The 17,119-nt window shown below is 37.8% G+C and overlaps 1 protein-coding gene across 4 annotated transcripts; it reads left to right on the top strand.

Annotated features, from left to right (window-relative positions):
• Positions 1-12,239: 12,239 nt before the first annotated feature.
• LOC148778722 (methylosome subunit pICln-like) lies at positions 12,240-12,953 on the top strand. Of its 4 annotated transcripts, none has more exons than XM_088837654.1 (2): positions 12,240-12,498; positions 12,709-12,953. In XM_088837654.1, exons 1-2 carry the CDS (start codon positions 12,240-12,242, stop codon positions 12,951-12,953), a joined length of 504 nt encoding a protein of 167 aa, XP_088693780.1. The 4 variants fall into 4 exon arrangements, with proteins under 4 accessions (XP_088693780.1, XP_088693749.1, XP_088693753.1 ...); XM_088837623.1 differs by having other exon boundaries at positions 12,240-12,501; positions 12,604-12,953; XM_088837627.1 differs by having other exon boundaries at positions 12,240-12,710; positions 12,885-12,953.
• Positions 12,954-17,119: the final 4,166 nt, after the last annotated feature.

Here is a 17,119-nt window from a genome sequence, read left to right as displayed (position 1 = left end):
GCACTTGTTCAGGGTCCTGTCCTCTTCCCAGGAGAAGATTAGATTTGGCAAATAAAAAAAAAATCTGTGTTCATTAATTTTTTGCATTTGTAAGAGAAGTTGCTTCTGAACTTTATTCTTTACCCAATCCTCTTGAGATCCAGATTTCTTAAGTGAATTGACCTCTAGTCTTCTAGTCAGTGTCTTTACAGAACTTTATACTAGTTCACATTTTAGAGAGGCTGGGTCTATTCTTAGTGGTGTTCCCTCTTGAATTCAAGAGATAAAGAGGGTTAAATTTTCTTAGGGCAAGCCGTTTCAAAAGGATATCATTTTGTAATATGATTGTCTAAACTTTTACTAGGAATTGTTTCCCATATCTCTTTGCATTATAAATTAACTGATTCACATTTCTACGTGAATCAATTAATTCAGTTATTCCAATTACTTGGATAAAGTTATTTCAATTTACTATTATAAAATCCATGCTTGCACCATATTAAACAATAAAATATGTATTTGTTTATAATATATGTAATACATATTGTTTAGGTTTTGTGATGCCAACAATTATTGGCAATTATAAACAATTATTTCTCTTGTGTGTGTGCTCAGTCACTCTGTTGTGTCTAACATTTTGTGATCCTATGGACTGTAGCTTGACAGGCTCCTCTGTCCATGAGATTTTTCAGGCAAAATGCTGGAGTAGGTTGCCACATCATCTTCCAGGGGATCTTCCCTATCCAGGGATTGAACTGGCATCTCTTGTGTCTCTTGCATTAACTGGCAGAGTCTTTACTATTGAGCCACCTGGGAAGCCCCTCTCTCTTACATAAATTTAATTAAATGCCTCCTTTTTTGCTAAATGCATGCTATTCTTGCACTGAAATGTTGAGTTTGTTTTTTCCCCCTTCTATCTTGAATGCAGGCTAACTTTAGTAACTTGCTTGACCAATGGATCAGTAGAAATACAGTGTAGTTAGGTCTTAAGCAGTTTCACAACTTCTGCCTGGATCTCTTAGAATGTTATTGTTTCTATTTCCCCCTAGAAGAACTTGTACTAGGAAGCCTAAGTGAGCATGCAAAAAGTTGGTATAACTCAGGCCAGGTGGAGAAGCTAAGGAACATGAAAGTATTAAACATTTGAGTTTAAAAAACAGTCAAGTGGTCCCTTTAGCCTTAGCCACATTAGCTAATGTTTTTTGGATCAGAGATAAATTTCCTACCAAAAGCCATTCCTAATTCTTGAATCACAAAATTATGAGCAATATAACATAGCTATATTAAGTTATTAAATTTTGGGGTAGATTTAATGAAGCTGAAAGATAATTTGGTAGAAGAAATTAGTTTGACTCTGCAACAAAAACTTAAAGTAAATTGCATTGCTTTGAGATGGTTAGTCAAAAGTTAGAAACATTTTGAGGATACTTTTGGTGATTAGTTTGAAGGTAAGAAGATTTTACTAGAGGTTGGAGAAAGGGGACTTTAATATACAGTAGAAGAAATTTTGGCAATACTGTCAACTGTGATAGTATGGAAAAAGAAAGGGTAGATAATTAACTTTTTTTCTGACTGGTGACATTTTCAAGCAGTATCTAGAATGTTCTACTTGCCTCTTCAAGATGGTTAAGATAAAATAGAGAGGAGAGATTAATTTTAAAAAGAATTGTTCAGTTTTTGAGCGGAATTTAGAGAAATGTAAAGGATTCATGATTTTTTTATTTCAGAAGTAAAACCACTTTTAATTTCAAGTACCTCTTGACTAAAGATCCCCAAGGCAAGAAGTGGACTCAAGGAAAGAATCTAATCTAGTGTGGCACCTATAAAAGCAAACTTCAGGGTCAATTTCACAATGGAATGGCTCTAAAATACTGTGTTGATACCTCAAAAAGATTTAAAGTCATAACTATTATTTCTTCTAAGAGTCTTACAAGAGTATTCTAAGACTACTTCTGCCAGGAAAGAGTGCCTCTAAGAATCTTAAGGGCGTACCACATTCACCCTTTCAGCTAAATAAAAATATTTTTCACCTCTCAGTAGAGTCCCACTCTTTGCAACCCAATGGACTGCAGCACACCAGGCTTCTCTGTCTTTCACTATCTCCTGGAGATTGCTCAAACTCATATCCATTAAGTCCATGATGCAATCCAACCATCTCATCCTCTGTTGTCCCCTTCTCCTTCCTTCAACCTTTCCCAGCATCAGGGTCTTTTCTAATAAGTCAGTGCTTCAAAACAGATGGCCAAACTATTGGAGCTTCAGTTTCAGCATCAATCCTTCCAATGAATATTAAGGGTTGATTTCCTTTAGTATTGACTGATTTGACCTCCTTGCTGCTCAAGGGACTCTCAAGAGTCTTCTCCAACACCACAGTTCAAAAGCATTAATTCTTTGGTGCTCAGTCTTCTATAGGGTCCAACTCTCACATCCATACAAGACTACTTGAAAAATGATAGATTTGACTATATGGACTTTTGTTGGCAAAGTGATGTCTCTACTATTTAATATGCTGTCTATGTTTGTCATAGTTTTTCTTCCAAGGAGCAAGTGTGTTTTAATTTCATGGCTGCAGTCACCACCTGCAGCAATTTTGGAGCTGTAGAAAGTTAAGTCTGTCACTGTTTCCGTTGTTCCCCATTTATTTGCCAAGAACTGATGGTACTGGATGCTATGGTCTTAGTTTTTTTGAATGTTGAAGAATCTTAAAGGGATATAATACATAGCAACTTGACTTTTGAGCCAAGGTACAGCAGGGCTTATCTTGGAAGAAATATTGATATGATTTTCATGTAGTGGAATGGATTAAAATCTGATACATATAAAGTCACAAGTCTTAGACATTATATTAGCTTAGACTGAAAGGAATGGGAATAATGTAAAATGCAAAGAAGTGTTTGAGGTCTTAAACTGCAAGAAATGATTTGAAAAGCTTATTTCATTATGAACATAGTTTATTTCTTATGGAAAAGAGAGAAAAAGCCAGGACCTCAGAATGTAGAAAAGAGAGAGAAAATTATTGCCAAAGCTTTCACTGTGAAATTGGAGACATGGATCAAAGTGAAGTCATTATACAGGATAAAATAGCCTCTTTACTATGAAGAAATAGAAAGAGGCTAATATACACAGAGATATCAACTGAGAGAAGAAGCCATCTTGGAAATGAATAATCTAGATCAAGTCATGCCACCTGATGCCACATGAGTTAAAGTCAAATTGCCTCTAACTGAACCCTCTTAGATTGCCTGATCCACAAAATTGTAAGCAAAGTAATAAAGTTATTTTAACCCACTTCAGATTTGGAGTAATTTATTATACATCAGTAGACAAATATGTAAATGGAGCTTGTCTTTCTTTACTATATTTCATACAATTAGTAAGAAATTGAATTAATTTAGATTTTCTCTTTTGAATCAGTAGAATATAGGGTGGTTAATAAATCATAACTACAATCCTTAACATGCCTCAGGGCTTCATGGCATAAACAAAGTTAATTATTATATGTTTTTAAAAAAATAGTATTAAATAAATGAGCTTCTGCCTTTGAGAGGATATTTTTGTCATATTTATTGATTTTTAACTCTTATCATCCTAAAGATGGATTTTTTGATATGTTGTTTTGAAATATAGCAATCATTCATTATAAGAATTCAGTGGTTACTCTGTTTCAGGCACAATTTTAAATGCATTTTATGTAGAATAACACGTTGGGATTACTATGGTTAACAATTGAGTTCCTTGGGTTAGCAAGAATGATGTTTATAAGGTACTTATCTTGGGATCAACATCTCTTAAAGAAAGATGACAAAAGAGTGAAGAGAGGGAGATGACTTCTGATGCAGTTCCACCAGCACTTGGTCTGTAACACGGAGAGCTCTGGATTGATTTATTTTAGTCAGATCAATCCAGTATTTTCAGAACCAGTTGTAATTATTTATTCTAGCTATTTATGAATTCCCAATTAATTTGATGAGTCCAAACAACATAAAACTTATCAAAAATTGATAAATCCCTACTCAAAAAAGAAAGAGAATTATAGAATAGTATCCTTCAGAATCACAAGTGCAAAGGCTTATAAGAATATAAGCAAAAAATTCCAGAAGTATTTAAAGGATAATGTATCATGACTAAGTTGAGTTTCTTTCAAAGTATTCAAATGAAGAGAATGATTAAATATTATATTTGAGATTTTTACAATATCTTCAATATAGTATTTTCCAAATTTTTAATTTTTTGTAAAATTGCTTTCAGTGTTCAAAATTGACAATTTATAAGAAGTTTGAATTTATTATCGATTTTCTATATTTTTTTTCATTTAAAAAAATTACTGAAATTCTCTCTAAAATTTTTTTTGGACATTTGAAAGGTATTACATTTAAAATTTATCACCACTTTTCATTTTCAGATACTTTACAGCTGCTGTGAGTAAAGAGTTCTTTCTTCTGCATAAAAATAAAGTTGAAAAGACAGTCATGGGCATAATATGCTTATTTCATTGATTTTTCCCCTCAGTTTTATTGAGATATAATTGACATATAAGACTGTTTGAGTTTAAGGTTAATGATTTTATTTACATACATCATAAAATGATTATCACAATAAGTTTAATGAACACTCATCATTTTATATACAGGAGTAAAAAGAATTTTTTTTCTTTTTTCCTTTTCCTAAGAGTTCTTGGGAGTTACTCTCTTCATAACTTCCATATATAACATAAAGCAGTGTTAATTTTATTTATCATGTAAATTATATCCTACTATTTATTTTATAACTGGGAATTTATACCTCTTGATTACCTTCACCTAATTCCCATTCTTCCCCAATCCATGACTCTGGTAAACACACATCTGATCTCTTTTTCTTTGAGTTGACTATATTCCCTATATTAATCTTTTCACAACTCTGATTCATTTATTTTGCTATTGTAATTCTGTACTTATTCTCCTTCACTTATTTCCTTCCTTCTCCTCTTCCAATCCCTCTGGCAATCAATTGCTTATTCTCTGTATTTTAATTTTATCTTTTGTTATGTTTATCAGTTTTGCTTTTTTTTTAGATTTCACATATAAGTGATACCATACAGTATTTGTTTTTTTCTTTCTGATTTATTTCAGTTTTCATAATAACCTATAGGTACATCCATGTTGGCAAATCCATGATTTCATTCCTAATTCTTTTTATGGTTAATATTGTTTTACATATATATAAATACATGTATATATATACATGTGTATATATATATTTATATATATATATACACACACACATATATATTTAAGTTGCTGACTCGCGTCTGAATCAGTTGTGTCCAACCTCACGGACAGCAGCAAGTCAGGCTTCCAGGTCCTTCACCATATCCCAGAATTGGCTCAAATTCATGTAAACTGAGTTGGTGACCCCATCCAACAATCTCATCCTCTGTTGTCCCCTTCTCTTCTTGCCTTCAATCTTTCCCAGCATCAAGTTATTTTCCAATGAGTCAGTTCTTCCTATCAGATGGCCAAAGAAAAGGAGCTTCAGCTACAGCATCAGTCCTTTGGATGAATATTCAGGACTGATTTCTTTAGGATTGATTGGTTTGATCTCCTTGCAGTCCAAGGGAATCTTGTACACTATACAAATGTACGTGTACATATATATATACCTCTGTTCAGGCACTTAGTCATGTCTGACTGTGCAACCCCATGGACTGCAGCATATCAGGACTCCCTGTCCATCATCAACTCCTGAAGTTTATTCAAACTCATGTCCAAAAGTCGGTGATTCCATCCAAACATCTCATACTCAGTTGTCCCCTTCTCCTCCTGCCTTCAATCTTTCCCAGCATCAGGGTCTTTTCAAATGAGTCAGCTCTTCGCGTCAGGTGGTCAAAATTTCAGCTTCAGCATCAGTCCTTCCAATGAATATTCAGGATTGATTTCCTTTAGGATGGACTGGTTGGTTCTTCTTGCAGTCCAAGGCACTCTCAAGAGTATTCTCCAACACCACAGTTCAAAATCAACAATTGTTCAGCGCTCAGCTTTCTTTATAGTCCAACTTTTACATCCACACATTACTACTAGAAAAACCATAGCTTTGACTAGATGAACATTTGTTGGCAAAGTAGTGTCTCTGCTTTTTACTATGATATTTAGTTTGGTCATAACTTTCCTTCCAAGAAGTAAATGTATTTTAATTTCTTGGCTGCAGTTACCATTTGCAGAGATTTTGGAGCCCCAAGAAATAAAGTCTCTTACTGTTTCCACTGTTTCCCCATCTGCTTGCCATGAAATGATGGGACCAGTTGCCATGATTTTGGTTTTCTGCTTGTTGAGTTTTAAGCCAACTTTTTCATTCAACTCTTTCACTTTCATCAAGAGGCTCTTTAGTTCTTCTTCACTTTCTGCCATAAGGTAGTTGTCATCTGCATATCTGAGGTTATTAATATGTTTCCCAGCAATCTTGTTACCAACTTGTAACTCATCCACCCCAGCATTTCACATTATGTACTCTGCATATAGCTCAAATAAGCAAGGTGACAATATACAGCACTGACGTACTTCTTTCCCAATTTGGAACCAGTCTGTTGTTCCATGTCCAGTTTTAATTGTTGCTTCCTGACATGCATACAGATTTCTCAGGAACTAAGTCAGGTGATCTGGTATTCCCATTTCTTTCAGAATTTTCCACAGTTTGTTGTGATCTGCACAGGCAAAGACTTTGTAATAATCAATGAAGAAGATGTAGATAATTTTCTGGAACTCTATTGTTTTTTTGATGATCCAACGGATGTTGGCAGTTTGATCTCTGGTTCCTCTGCCTTTTCTAAATCCAGCTTGAATACCTGAATGTTCATGGTTCATGTACTATTGAAGCCTGACTTGGAGAATTTTTGCATTATTTTACTAGCGTGTGAGAAGAGTGCAACAGTGCAGTAATTTGAGCATTCTTTGGGATTGGAATGAAAACTGACCTTTACCAGTCCTGTGGCCACTGTTGTTTTTTCCAAATTTGTTGGCATATTGAGTACAGCATTTTAATACCATCATTTTTTAGGATTTTAAATAGCTCAACTGGAATTCCATGACCTCCACTAGCTTTGTTCGAAGTAATGCTTTGTAAGGCCCACTTGACTTCATATTCCAGGCTGTCTGGCTCAAGGTGAGTGATCATACCATCATAATTATCTGGGTTGTGAAGATCTTTTTTGCATAGTTCTTCTGTGTATTTTTGCCACTTTTTCTTAATATCTTCTGCTTCTGTTAGGTCTATACCACTTCTGTCCTTTATTTTGCCCAACTTTGAATGAAAATTTCCCTTGATATCTTTAATTTTCATGAAGAAATATCTAGTAATTTCCATTCTATTGCTTTCCTCTATTTCTTTGCATTGTTCTCTTAGGAAGGCTTTTTCATCTCTTTTTGCTATTCTTTGGAATCTGTATTCAAATGGGTATATCTTTCCTTTTTTCCTTTGCCTTTCACTTCTCTTCATTCCATAGCTATTTGTGAGGCCTCCTCCAACAATCATTTTGCTTTTTTGCTTTCTGTTTCTTGGGGATGATCTTGATCTCTGTCTCTTGTACAATGTCATGAACCTCCATCCATACTTCATCAGGCACTCTGTCTATCAGATCTAGTCCCTGAAGTCTATTTCTCACTTCCACTGTATAATCGTAAGGGATTTGATTTAGGTCATACCTAAATGGTCTTGTGGTTTTCCCTACTTTCTTCAATTTACATCTAAATTTGTCAATAAGGAGTTTATCTGAGCCAAGTCAGCTCCCAGTCCTGTTTTTGCTGAATGTATAGAGCTTCTCCATCTTTGGCTGCAAAGAATATAACCAATCTTATTTCAGAATTTACCATCTGGTGATGTCCATGTGTAGAGTCTTCTCTTTTGTTGTTGGAAGAAGGTATTTGTTATGACTAGTGTTTTCTCTTGTCAAAATTCTGTTAAACTTTGACCTGCTTCATTCTATACTCCAAGGCCATATTTACCTGTTACTCCAGGTATTTCTTGACTTCGTACTTTTGCATTCCAGTCCCCTATATTGAAAATGACATATTTTATTGGTGTTAGGTCTAGATTATATTCTGAAAGAGATGGGAATATCAGACCACCTGACCCGCCTCTTGAGAAATCTGTATGCAGTTCAGGAAGCAACAGTTAGAACTGGACAGAGAACAACAGGCTGGTTCCAAATAGGAAAAGGAGTATATCAAGGCTGTATATTGTCACCCTGCTTATTTAACTTATATGCAGAGTACATCATGGGAATTCTCGGCTGGATGAAGCACAAGCTGGAAATATCAATAACCTCAGATACACAGATGACACTACCCTTACAGCAGAAATTGAAGAAGAACTAAAGAGCCTCTTGATGAAAGTGAAAGAGGAGAGTGAAAAAGCTGACTTAAAACTCAACATTCTGAAAACTAAGATCATGGCATCTGGTCCCATTACTTCATGGCAAGTAGATGGGGAAAGAGTGGCAACAATGGCGGACTTTAATTTTTTGCACTCCAAAATCACTGCAGATGGTGACTGCAGCCATGAAGTTAATATCCGCTTACTCCTTGGAAGGAAAGTTTTGACCAAGCTAGACAGCATATTAAAAAGCAGAGACATTACTTTACCAACAAAAGTCCATCTAGTCAGGGCTATGATTTTTCTAGTAGTAATGTATGGATGTGGGAGTTGGACTATAAAGAAAGCAGAGCACCGAAAAATTGATGCTTTTGAACTGTGTTTTTGCAGAAGACACTTGAGAGTGCCTTGGACTGCAAGGAGATCCAACCAGTCCATCCTAAAGGAGATCAGTTCTGAGTGTTCATTGGAAGGACTGATGTTGAAACTGAAACGCCAATACTTTGGCCACCTGATGCGAAGAGCTGATTCATTTGAAAAGACCCTGATGCTGGGAAAAATTGAAGGCAGGAGAAGGGGATGACAGAGAATGAGATGGATGGATGGCATCACCCACTCCATGTAGATGAGTTTGAGTAAACTCTGGAGTTGGTGATAAACAGGGAGGCCTGGCATGCTGTGGTCCATGGGTTCAGGAATAGTCGGACACGACTGAGCAACTGAAGTGAACTGAACTAGAAGGTCTTGTAGGTCTTCACTGAAGTATTCAATTTCAGCTTCTTCAGCATTACTGGTTGGGGCATAGACTTGGATTACTCTGGTATTGATGGTTTGCCTTAGAAACAAACAGAAATCATTTTGTCTTTTTGAGATTGCATCCAAGTACAGCATTTCAGACTTGTTGACTATGATGGCTACTCCATTTCTTCTAAGGGATTCTTGACCACAGTAGTAGATATAATGGTCATGTGTGTTAAATTCACCCATTCCAGTCCATTTTAGTTCCCTGATTCCTAAAATGTCATCACTCTTGCCATCTCCTGTTCGACTACTTCCAATTTGCCTTGATTCATGGACCTAATATTCCAGGTTCGTATGCAATATTGCTCTTTACAGCTTCAGCCTTTACTTCCATCACCAGTCACATCCATAGGTGGTTGTTGTTTTTGCTTAGTCTCTGTCTCTTCATCCATAATCCTCTCATCCTTCTCCATCAAAAGGCAGACAGACTGAAAACCACAATCACAGAAACCTAACCATTCTGATCTCATGGACCACAGCCTTGTCTAACTATGAGCCACCTATGATGTAAGGTTCACAGTGGAGATTTCTGAGAAAAGATTGTCCACTGGTCAAGGGAATGGCAAACCATTCAGGGCTTGCCTGGAGAAGCCCATGAACTATATATATACACTAAAATATAGTCTATGTATTTAGAGTGTACAATTTGAAAGGATGTTCAATGTATACAGCTGTGTGTAAGGGAACATAATCCATATATTTAATTCACCTCCATAATGCAAAAGTTTCTTTGTATCCCCTTGGTAATTCACTTCCTGTGAATATTCAGGGTTGAATTCTTTTAGGATTGACTGGTTTGAACTCCTTGCTGTCCAAGGGACGCTGAAGAGTCTTCTCCAATACCACAGCTTGAGTCATTTATTCTTCAGCTTTCAGGCTTTTTTAGCTCTCACATCCATACATGCCTACTGGAAACACCATAGTTTTGACTAGACAAACCTTTGTCAGTGAAGTAATGGCTCTGCTTTTTAATATGCTTTCATTTTAGTCATAGATTTTCTTCCAAGGAGAAAGCATCTTTTAATTTCATGGCAGCAGTCACTGCCCACATTGATTTTGGAGCACAATAAAATACAATCTATCAGTGTTTTTATTGCTTCCCCATCTGTTTGCTATGAACTGATGGGACCAAATCCAAATTCTAATCCCAAAGAAAGGGAATGCCAAAGAATGCTCAAACTACCGCACAATTGCACTCATCTCACATGCTAGTAAAGTCATGCTCAAAATTCTCCAAGCCAGGCTTCAGCAATATGTGAACCGTGAACTCCCAGATGTTCAAGCAGGTTTTAGAAAAGGCAGAGATCAAATTGCCAACATCCGCTGGATCATGGAGAAAGCAAGAGAGGTCCAGAAGAACATCTATTTCTGGTTCATTGACTATGTCAAAGCCTTTGACTGTGTGGATCACAATAAACTGTAGAAAATTCTGAAAGAGATGGGAATACCAGACCACCTGACCTGCCTCTTGAGAAACCTGTATGCAGGTCAGGAAGCAACAGTCAGAACTGGACATGGAACAGGAGATTGGTTCCAAATAGGAAAAGGAGTACGTCAAGGCTGTATATTGTCACCTGGCTTATTTAACTTATATGCCGAGTACATCATGAGGAATGCTGGGCTGGAAGAAGCACAAGCTGGAGTCAAGATTGCCGGGAGAAATATCAATAACCTCAGATATGCAGATACACTACCCTTATGGCAGAAAGTGAAGAGGAACTCAAAAGCCTCTTGATGAAAGTGAAAGAGGAGAGTGAAAAGGCTGGCTTGAAGCTCAACATTCAGAAAACAAAGATCATGACATCTGGTCCCATCACTTCATATGAAATAGATGGAAAAACAGTGGAAACCGTGTCAGACTTTAATTTTGGGGGCTCCAAAATCACTGCAGATGCTGATTGCAGCCATGAAATTAAAAGATGCTTACTCCTTGGAAGGAAAGTCATGACCAACCTTGATAATATATTAAAAAGCAGAGACATTACTTTGCCAACAAAGGTCCGTCTAGGCAAGGCTATGGTCTTTCCCGTGGTCATGTATGGATGTGAGAGTTGAACTGTGAAGAAAGCTGATCATCGAAGAATTGATGCTTTTGAACTGTGGTGTTGGAGAAGACTCTTGAGAGCCCCTCGTACTGCAAAGAGATCCAACCAGTCCATTCTAAAGGAGATCAATCCTGGGTGTTCATTGGAAGGACTGATGCTAAAGCTGAAACTGCAATATTTTGGCCACCTCGTCAGATGACTTGACTCACTGGAAAAGACTCTGATGCTGGGAAATGTTGGGGGCGGGAGGAGAAGGGGACGACAGAGAATGAGATGGCTGGATGGCATCACCGACTCGATGGACATGAGTTTGAGTGAACTCCGGGAGTTGGTGATGGACAGGGAGGCCTGGCGTGCTGTGATTCATGGGGTCGTGGAGAGTCGGACACGACTGAGTGACTGAACTGAACTGGACTGAACTGATGGGACTGAATGACATGATCTTTGTTTTTTGAATGTTGTTTTAATTAGCTTTTTCACTCTTCCTCTTTCACCCTCATCAAAAGGCTCTTTATTTCCTTTTTCCTTTCTGCTACAAAGGTGGTGTCATCTGCATAGCTGAGGTTATTGATATTTTCCCTTGCATACTTGTTTCCAACTTGTGCTTCATCCATCCCGGCATTTCACATGATGTACTCTGCATATAAGTCAAATAAGTAGGGTGACAATATACAGCCTTGACATACTCGATTTTGAACCAGTCCATTGTTCCATGGCCATTTCTAACTGTTGCTTCTTTACCTGCACTCAGGATCCCCAGGAATCAGGTAAGGTGTTCTGCTATTCCTATCCCTTTAAAAATTTTCCAGTGTATTGTGATTTAAAAAGTCAAAGACTTTGGAGTAGTCAATCAAGCAGAAGTAAATGCTGTTCTGGAGTTCTCTTGGTTTTTCTGTGCTCTGATAGATGTTGACAATTTGATCTCTGGTTCTTCTGCCTTTCCTAAATCCAGCCTGTACATCTGGAAGTTATCAGTTCACCTGCTGTTCAAGTCTAGCTTGAAGAATTTTGAGGGGTTTGCGGTGCCTCAGTCAGTTCCTGGCTGGTGTCTCAGCGCTCCTTGCAGCAATGAGCTTCCTCAGAAGTTTCCTGCCGCCCGGGTCGGCTGAGGGCCTACGGCAGCAGCAACCAGACACCAAGGCTATGCTGAACAGGAAGGGCCTCAGCAGTGGCACCCTTTACATCGCTGAAAGTCGCCTGTCTTGGTTAGATGGATCTGGATTAGGATTCTCCCTGGAATACCCCACCATTAGTTTGCATGCAGTATCCAGGGACCTAAACACCTATCCACGAGAGCATATGTATGTTATGGTGAATGCCAAATTTGGAGAACAATCAAAAGAATCGGTTGCTGAGGAAGAGGAGGAAGATAGTGATGATGACATTGAACCTATCGCTGAATTTAGATTTGTGCCTAGTGATAAATCCGCATTGGAGGCAATATTCACTGCAATGTATGAATGCCAGGCTTTGCATCCAGATCCTGAGGATAAAGATTCAGATGATTACGATGGAGACGAATATGATGTGGAAGCCCATGAACAAGGGCAAGGGGACATCCTTACATTTTATAACTATGAAGAAGGATTATCCCATGTAACAGCAGAAGACCAAGCCACACTGGAGAGATTGGAAAGAATGTTTTCTCAGTCTGTGAGCATCCAGTGTAACATGGATAGAGTCCGGACAGAAGATTCAATAAGAGATTATGAAGAGGGAATGGAGGTAGACACTACACCAACAGTTGCTGTACAATTTGAGGATGCAGATGTTGATTACTGAAAATGATGGATGCTACTTTAGGATTCTGCTCATAACTGTAGGAGAGAATTTGATGCCTCTTTCACTGTGGAGTGGGTATTGATGAAAATCTTTTTCTTTCTCCCAAACTTACCTGAACCAGTTCTTTCTTGAGACAGAGTATACTGAGACAAGAAGCTGTCACCAGCACACAAAACTATGACCTTTATTAACAAAGGTGAATTAACTTAACCAGGAGGGTATTTATAGTTTATGATTTACTCCAAACCTTGTGTCTAGGTGTACCCTCTGAGTAGGCCTATGGTTCCCACCTTCACTATATGCATCCTCAAAATCTAGCAGGACTACATGATGGAAATGCACTGGGGTTTGAAGGTGTAGGTAGACTGCATGGGAAAGAGAGTCTGAATCTAAGCTATACTTCTTAGGGCCTAAGTATGCCTTTAACTCCTTAAAAAAGATAAACAAAGGTCTCAGAGAAATCCTAATTTCTGCTCTTTCCACAGGGAAAAAGGTCTTTTTACTAACTGGGGACCTAGGCCAGTTAACTCTAGGGAGCCCAGCCACACATACTACCACTGACACAAGCGTCCCTGCCTAGCCTTTGCTCCTTTCACCGTGTTTCATCAGTGTGTTCTGTTATAACCACTTAGGTTGTATCCTTTCATTTCCAGCCTCTCAGGTCAGTTTCTGTAAAAGAAAAAGTGAAATTTGGATGAAGTTCTCTAAGTATTTCAGATAATTGTTTTGTCTGTGTGATAGCTTAACAAATAAATTTAGGTTTTCTATTTTAAAAAAAGGCTAACTTGAAGAATTTTGAGTATTACTTTCCTTGCATGTGAAATAAATGCAATTGTGCAGTAGTTTGAACATTTTTGGCACTGGCCATCTTTGGAATTGGAATGAAAACTGACCTTTTCCAGTCCTGTGGCCACTGGTGTTTTCCAAATTTGCTGACATATTAAGTGTAGCACTTTAACAGCATCACCCTTCAGGATTTTAAATAACTTGACTGGCATTCCATCAAATCCACTACACTCCAAGATGTTTGGCTCTAGGTGAATGACCACACTATCATGGTTATTCAGGTTGTATAGTTCTGTGTATTCTTGCCACCTCTTCTTCATATTTTCTGCTTCTGTTAAGTTCATACTGTTTCTGTCCTTTATTTTACCTATATTTGCATGAAATTTTCCCTTATTATTTCTAATTTTCTTGAAGAAATCTCTAGTTTTTCCTATTCTATTTTTTTCCCTCTATTTCTTTGCATTGTTCACTTAACAAGGCTTTCTTGTCTCTCCTTGCTATACTTTGAAACTCTGAATTCAGATGGGTGTATCTTTCCTTTTCTCCTTTGCCTTTTGCTTCTTTTCTTTGCTCAGTTATTTGTAAAGCCTCCTTGCTGCTGCTGCTGCTATGTCGCTTCAGTTGTGTCCGACTCTGTACGACCCCAAAGACGCAGCCCACCAGGCTCCGCCATCCCTGGGATTCTCCAGGCAAGAACACTGCAGTGGGTTGCCATTTCCTTCTCCAATGCGTGAAAGTGAAAAGTGAAAGTGAAGTCGCTCAGTTGTGTCCAACTAGTAGAGACCCTATGGACTGTAGCCTACCAGGCTCCTCTGTCCATGGGATTTTCTAGGCAATAGTACTGGAGTGGCTTGCCATTGCCTTCTATTTTGCCTTTTTGCATTTATTTTTCTTATATATTTCCTTTATATATATATAATATTCATTCAGTCATGTATTGGTGGTCACTTTGTTAGCTTCCATATCTTGGCTATTCTATATAAAATTACAATGAACATAAGGGTGAATGTATCTTCTCTAATTAATATTTATTTTCTTTGCTTAATTACTCAGGAGTGAAACTGCTGGATCATGTGGTAGTTCTATTTTTAACTCTTTGAGGACTGTCCATAATCTTTTCCAAAGTGGCTGTACCAATTTACGTTCTTACCATCAGTGCCTGAGGGTTTCCTTTCACTACATAGATCCAGCACTTATTATTTATTGTGTTTTGAATAATAGACATATTTTCAGGTGTGAAAGGATATCTCATGGTGGTTTTGATTTTCATTTCCATGATGATTAATGATTTATAAGCAGGTGTCTGTTGATCATCTCTATGTCTTCCTTATAAAAGCGTTTGTTTCTTTCTTTGTTTTTCTTTTTTTTGATGTTGAGTGTATGATTTCTTTGGATATTTTATATTAGCCCCTTATTGGAAATATTGTTTGAAAATATATTCTCAGTAGTTGGCCTTTATTTTGTTGATAATTTCCTTCACTGTGAAAAAACTTTTTAATTTGATATAGTCCCATTTTTTTTTTCCTTGCTTAAGAGGACATATCTTAAAAAATATTACAGACTGATGTCAAAGAGAATACTGCGTGTGTTTGCTTCTAGAAGTTTTATGATTTCAGGCTTTTACTTTTGAGGCTTTAATCTCCTTTGAATTTATTTTTGTTCATTATACAAGAGAGTAGTCCAGTTTGATTCTTCTGCATGTAGGTGTTCAGTTTTTCCAACACCATTTACTGAAGAGTCTGTTTTTCTCCCATTGTATTTTTTTGCCTCCTCTGTCATAGATTAACTGCCCATTTATTTCTGGACTCCTGTACTGTTCCATTGATATGTCTGCTTTTGTGCCACTGCAATATTATTTGATGAAGGTAGTTTTGAAATCAAGTAGCATGATACTTCCAGCCTTGTTCCTTTTTCTCAAGATTTTTTTGGCTGTTTGGAGTCTTCTGAGTTTTGATACAAATTTTAGGATTATTTTAGTTCTGTGAAAAATGCCACTGGTATTTTGATATGGATTCCACTGAATTGTAGATTGTCTTGTGTATTATGGTCATTTTAATAATATTAATTCTTCAAGTCCACGAGCACAGTTTATCTTTCTATTTGTGTCATCATCACTTTCTTTCATCAGTGTCTTAGTTTTCCAAGTGCAGGTCTTCTGTCTTCTTAGTTAGATTTATTCCTAGGTATTTTACTATTGTTGAAATACTGTTAATTGAATTTTCTTAGTTTCTCTGTTTGTTGTCAGTGTACAGAAAAGCAGTGTTTTTCTGTATAGTAATTTTGCATCTTACCACTTTACCAAAGGTCCGTCTAGTCAAGGCTATGGTTTTTCCCGTGGTCATGTATGGATGTGAGAGTTGGACTGTGAAGAAAGCCTGAGCACCAAAGAATTGATGCTTTTGAACTGTGGTGTTGGAGAAGACTCTTGAGAGTCCCTTGGGCTTCAAGAAGATCCAACCAGTCCATTCTAAAGGAGATCAGTCCTGGGTGTTCATTGGAAGGACTGATGATAAAGCTGAAACTCCAATACTTTGGCCACCTCATGAAAAGAGTTGACTCATTGGAAAACACTCTGATGCTGGGAGGGTTTGGGGGCAGGAGGAGAAGGGGACGACAGAGAATGAGATGGCTGGATGGCATCACTGACTCAATGGACATGAGTTTGAGTGAACTGTGGGAGTTGGTGATGGACAGGGAGGCCTGGCGTGCTGTGATTCATGGGGTCGCAAAGAGTCAGACACAATTGAGCGACTGAACTGAACCGAACTGAACTACTATTTCAAATTTATTGATGAGTTCCAGCAATTTTTTGGTAGCCTCTTGAGGATTTTTCTGTGTATAGTATGTCTTCTACAAACAGTGACGGTTTATTTCTTCATTTCTGATCGGGATTAATTTTATTTTGTTCATTTTTTCTGATTACTGTGTCTAGAATGTCCAATACTATGTCAAATAAAAGTGATTAGAATAGCGATCCTTAAAGTTTGTGTAAGCCCACTGGGTATAGTGGAGACTCAAAAGATGCCAGGGCCAACTGGCAGGCCAACTGGCCAATTCTGGCTCATTGGCAGGTAGATCTGGTTTCCAGGGTCTCTGTCTGCAGGGTCTTGGAGGTCCCAGAGTTGGTATGTTAGCTCATTGATGGGTGCTCCCAGGGCAGAGGTTCCTGAAGTTGATGCCTACCCACTCTTAGGTGAGTTTGGTACTAGGGTTAGCAGTAGTCCACTAGTGGGCAGGACTGGATTCCAGGGTCTCTGACTTTAGGGCCCTGCCTTTTGCAGAGTTAGTGCCAGTACACTAGTGTGTGGGGCCTTGACCTGGGCTTTCTGGTGCTCAGAGCCAGGTTTTGGGGTAGCTGTGGGCTCAGCGGTCTTAAAGCA

This window comes from Moschus berezovskii, chromosome 1, assembly GCF_049115385.1.
Source record: "Moschus berezovskii isolate FMDL1 chromosome 1, NW_MosBer_1.0, whole genome shotgun sequence".
NCBI lineage: Eukaryota > Metazoa > Chordata > Mammalia > Artiodactyla > Moschidae > Moschus > Moschus berezovskii.
This window is presented reverse-complemented; position numbering and strand designations above follow the sequence as displayed.

Coding starts and splice junctions, on each gene's coding strand:
- LOC148778722 (XM_088837591.1), top strand. CDS start 12,240: ATGAGCTTCCTCAGAAGTTTCCTGCCGCCCGGGTCGGCTGAGGGCCTA.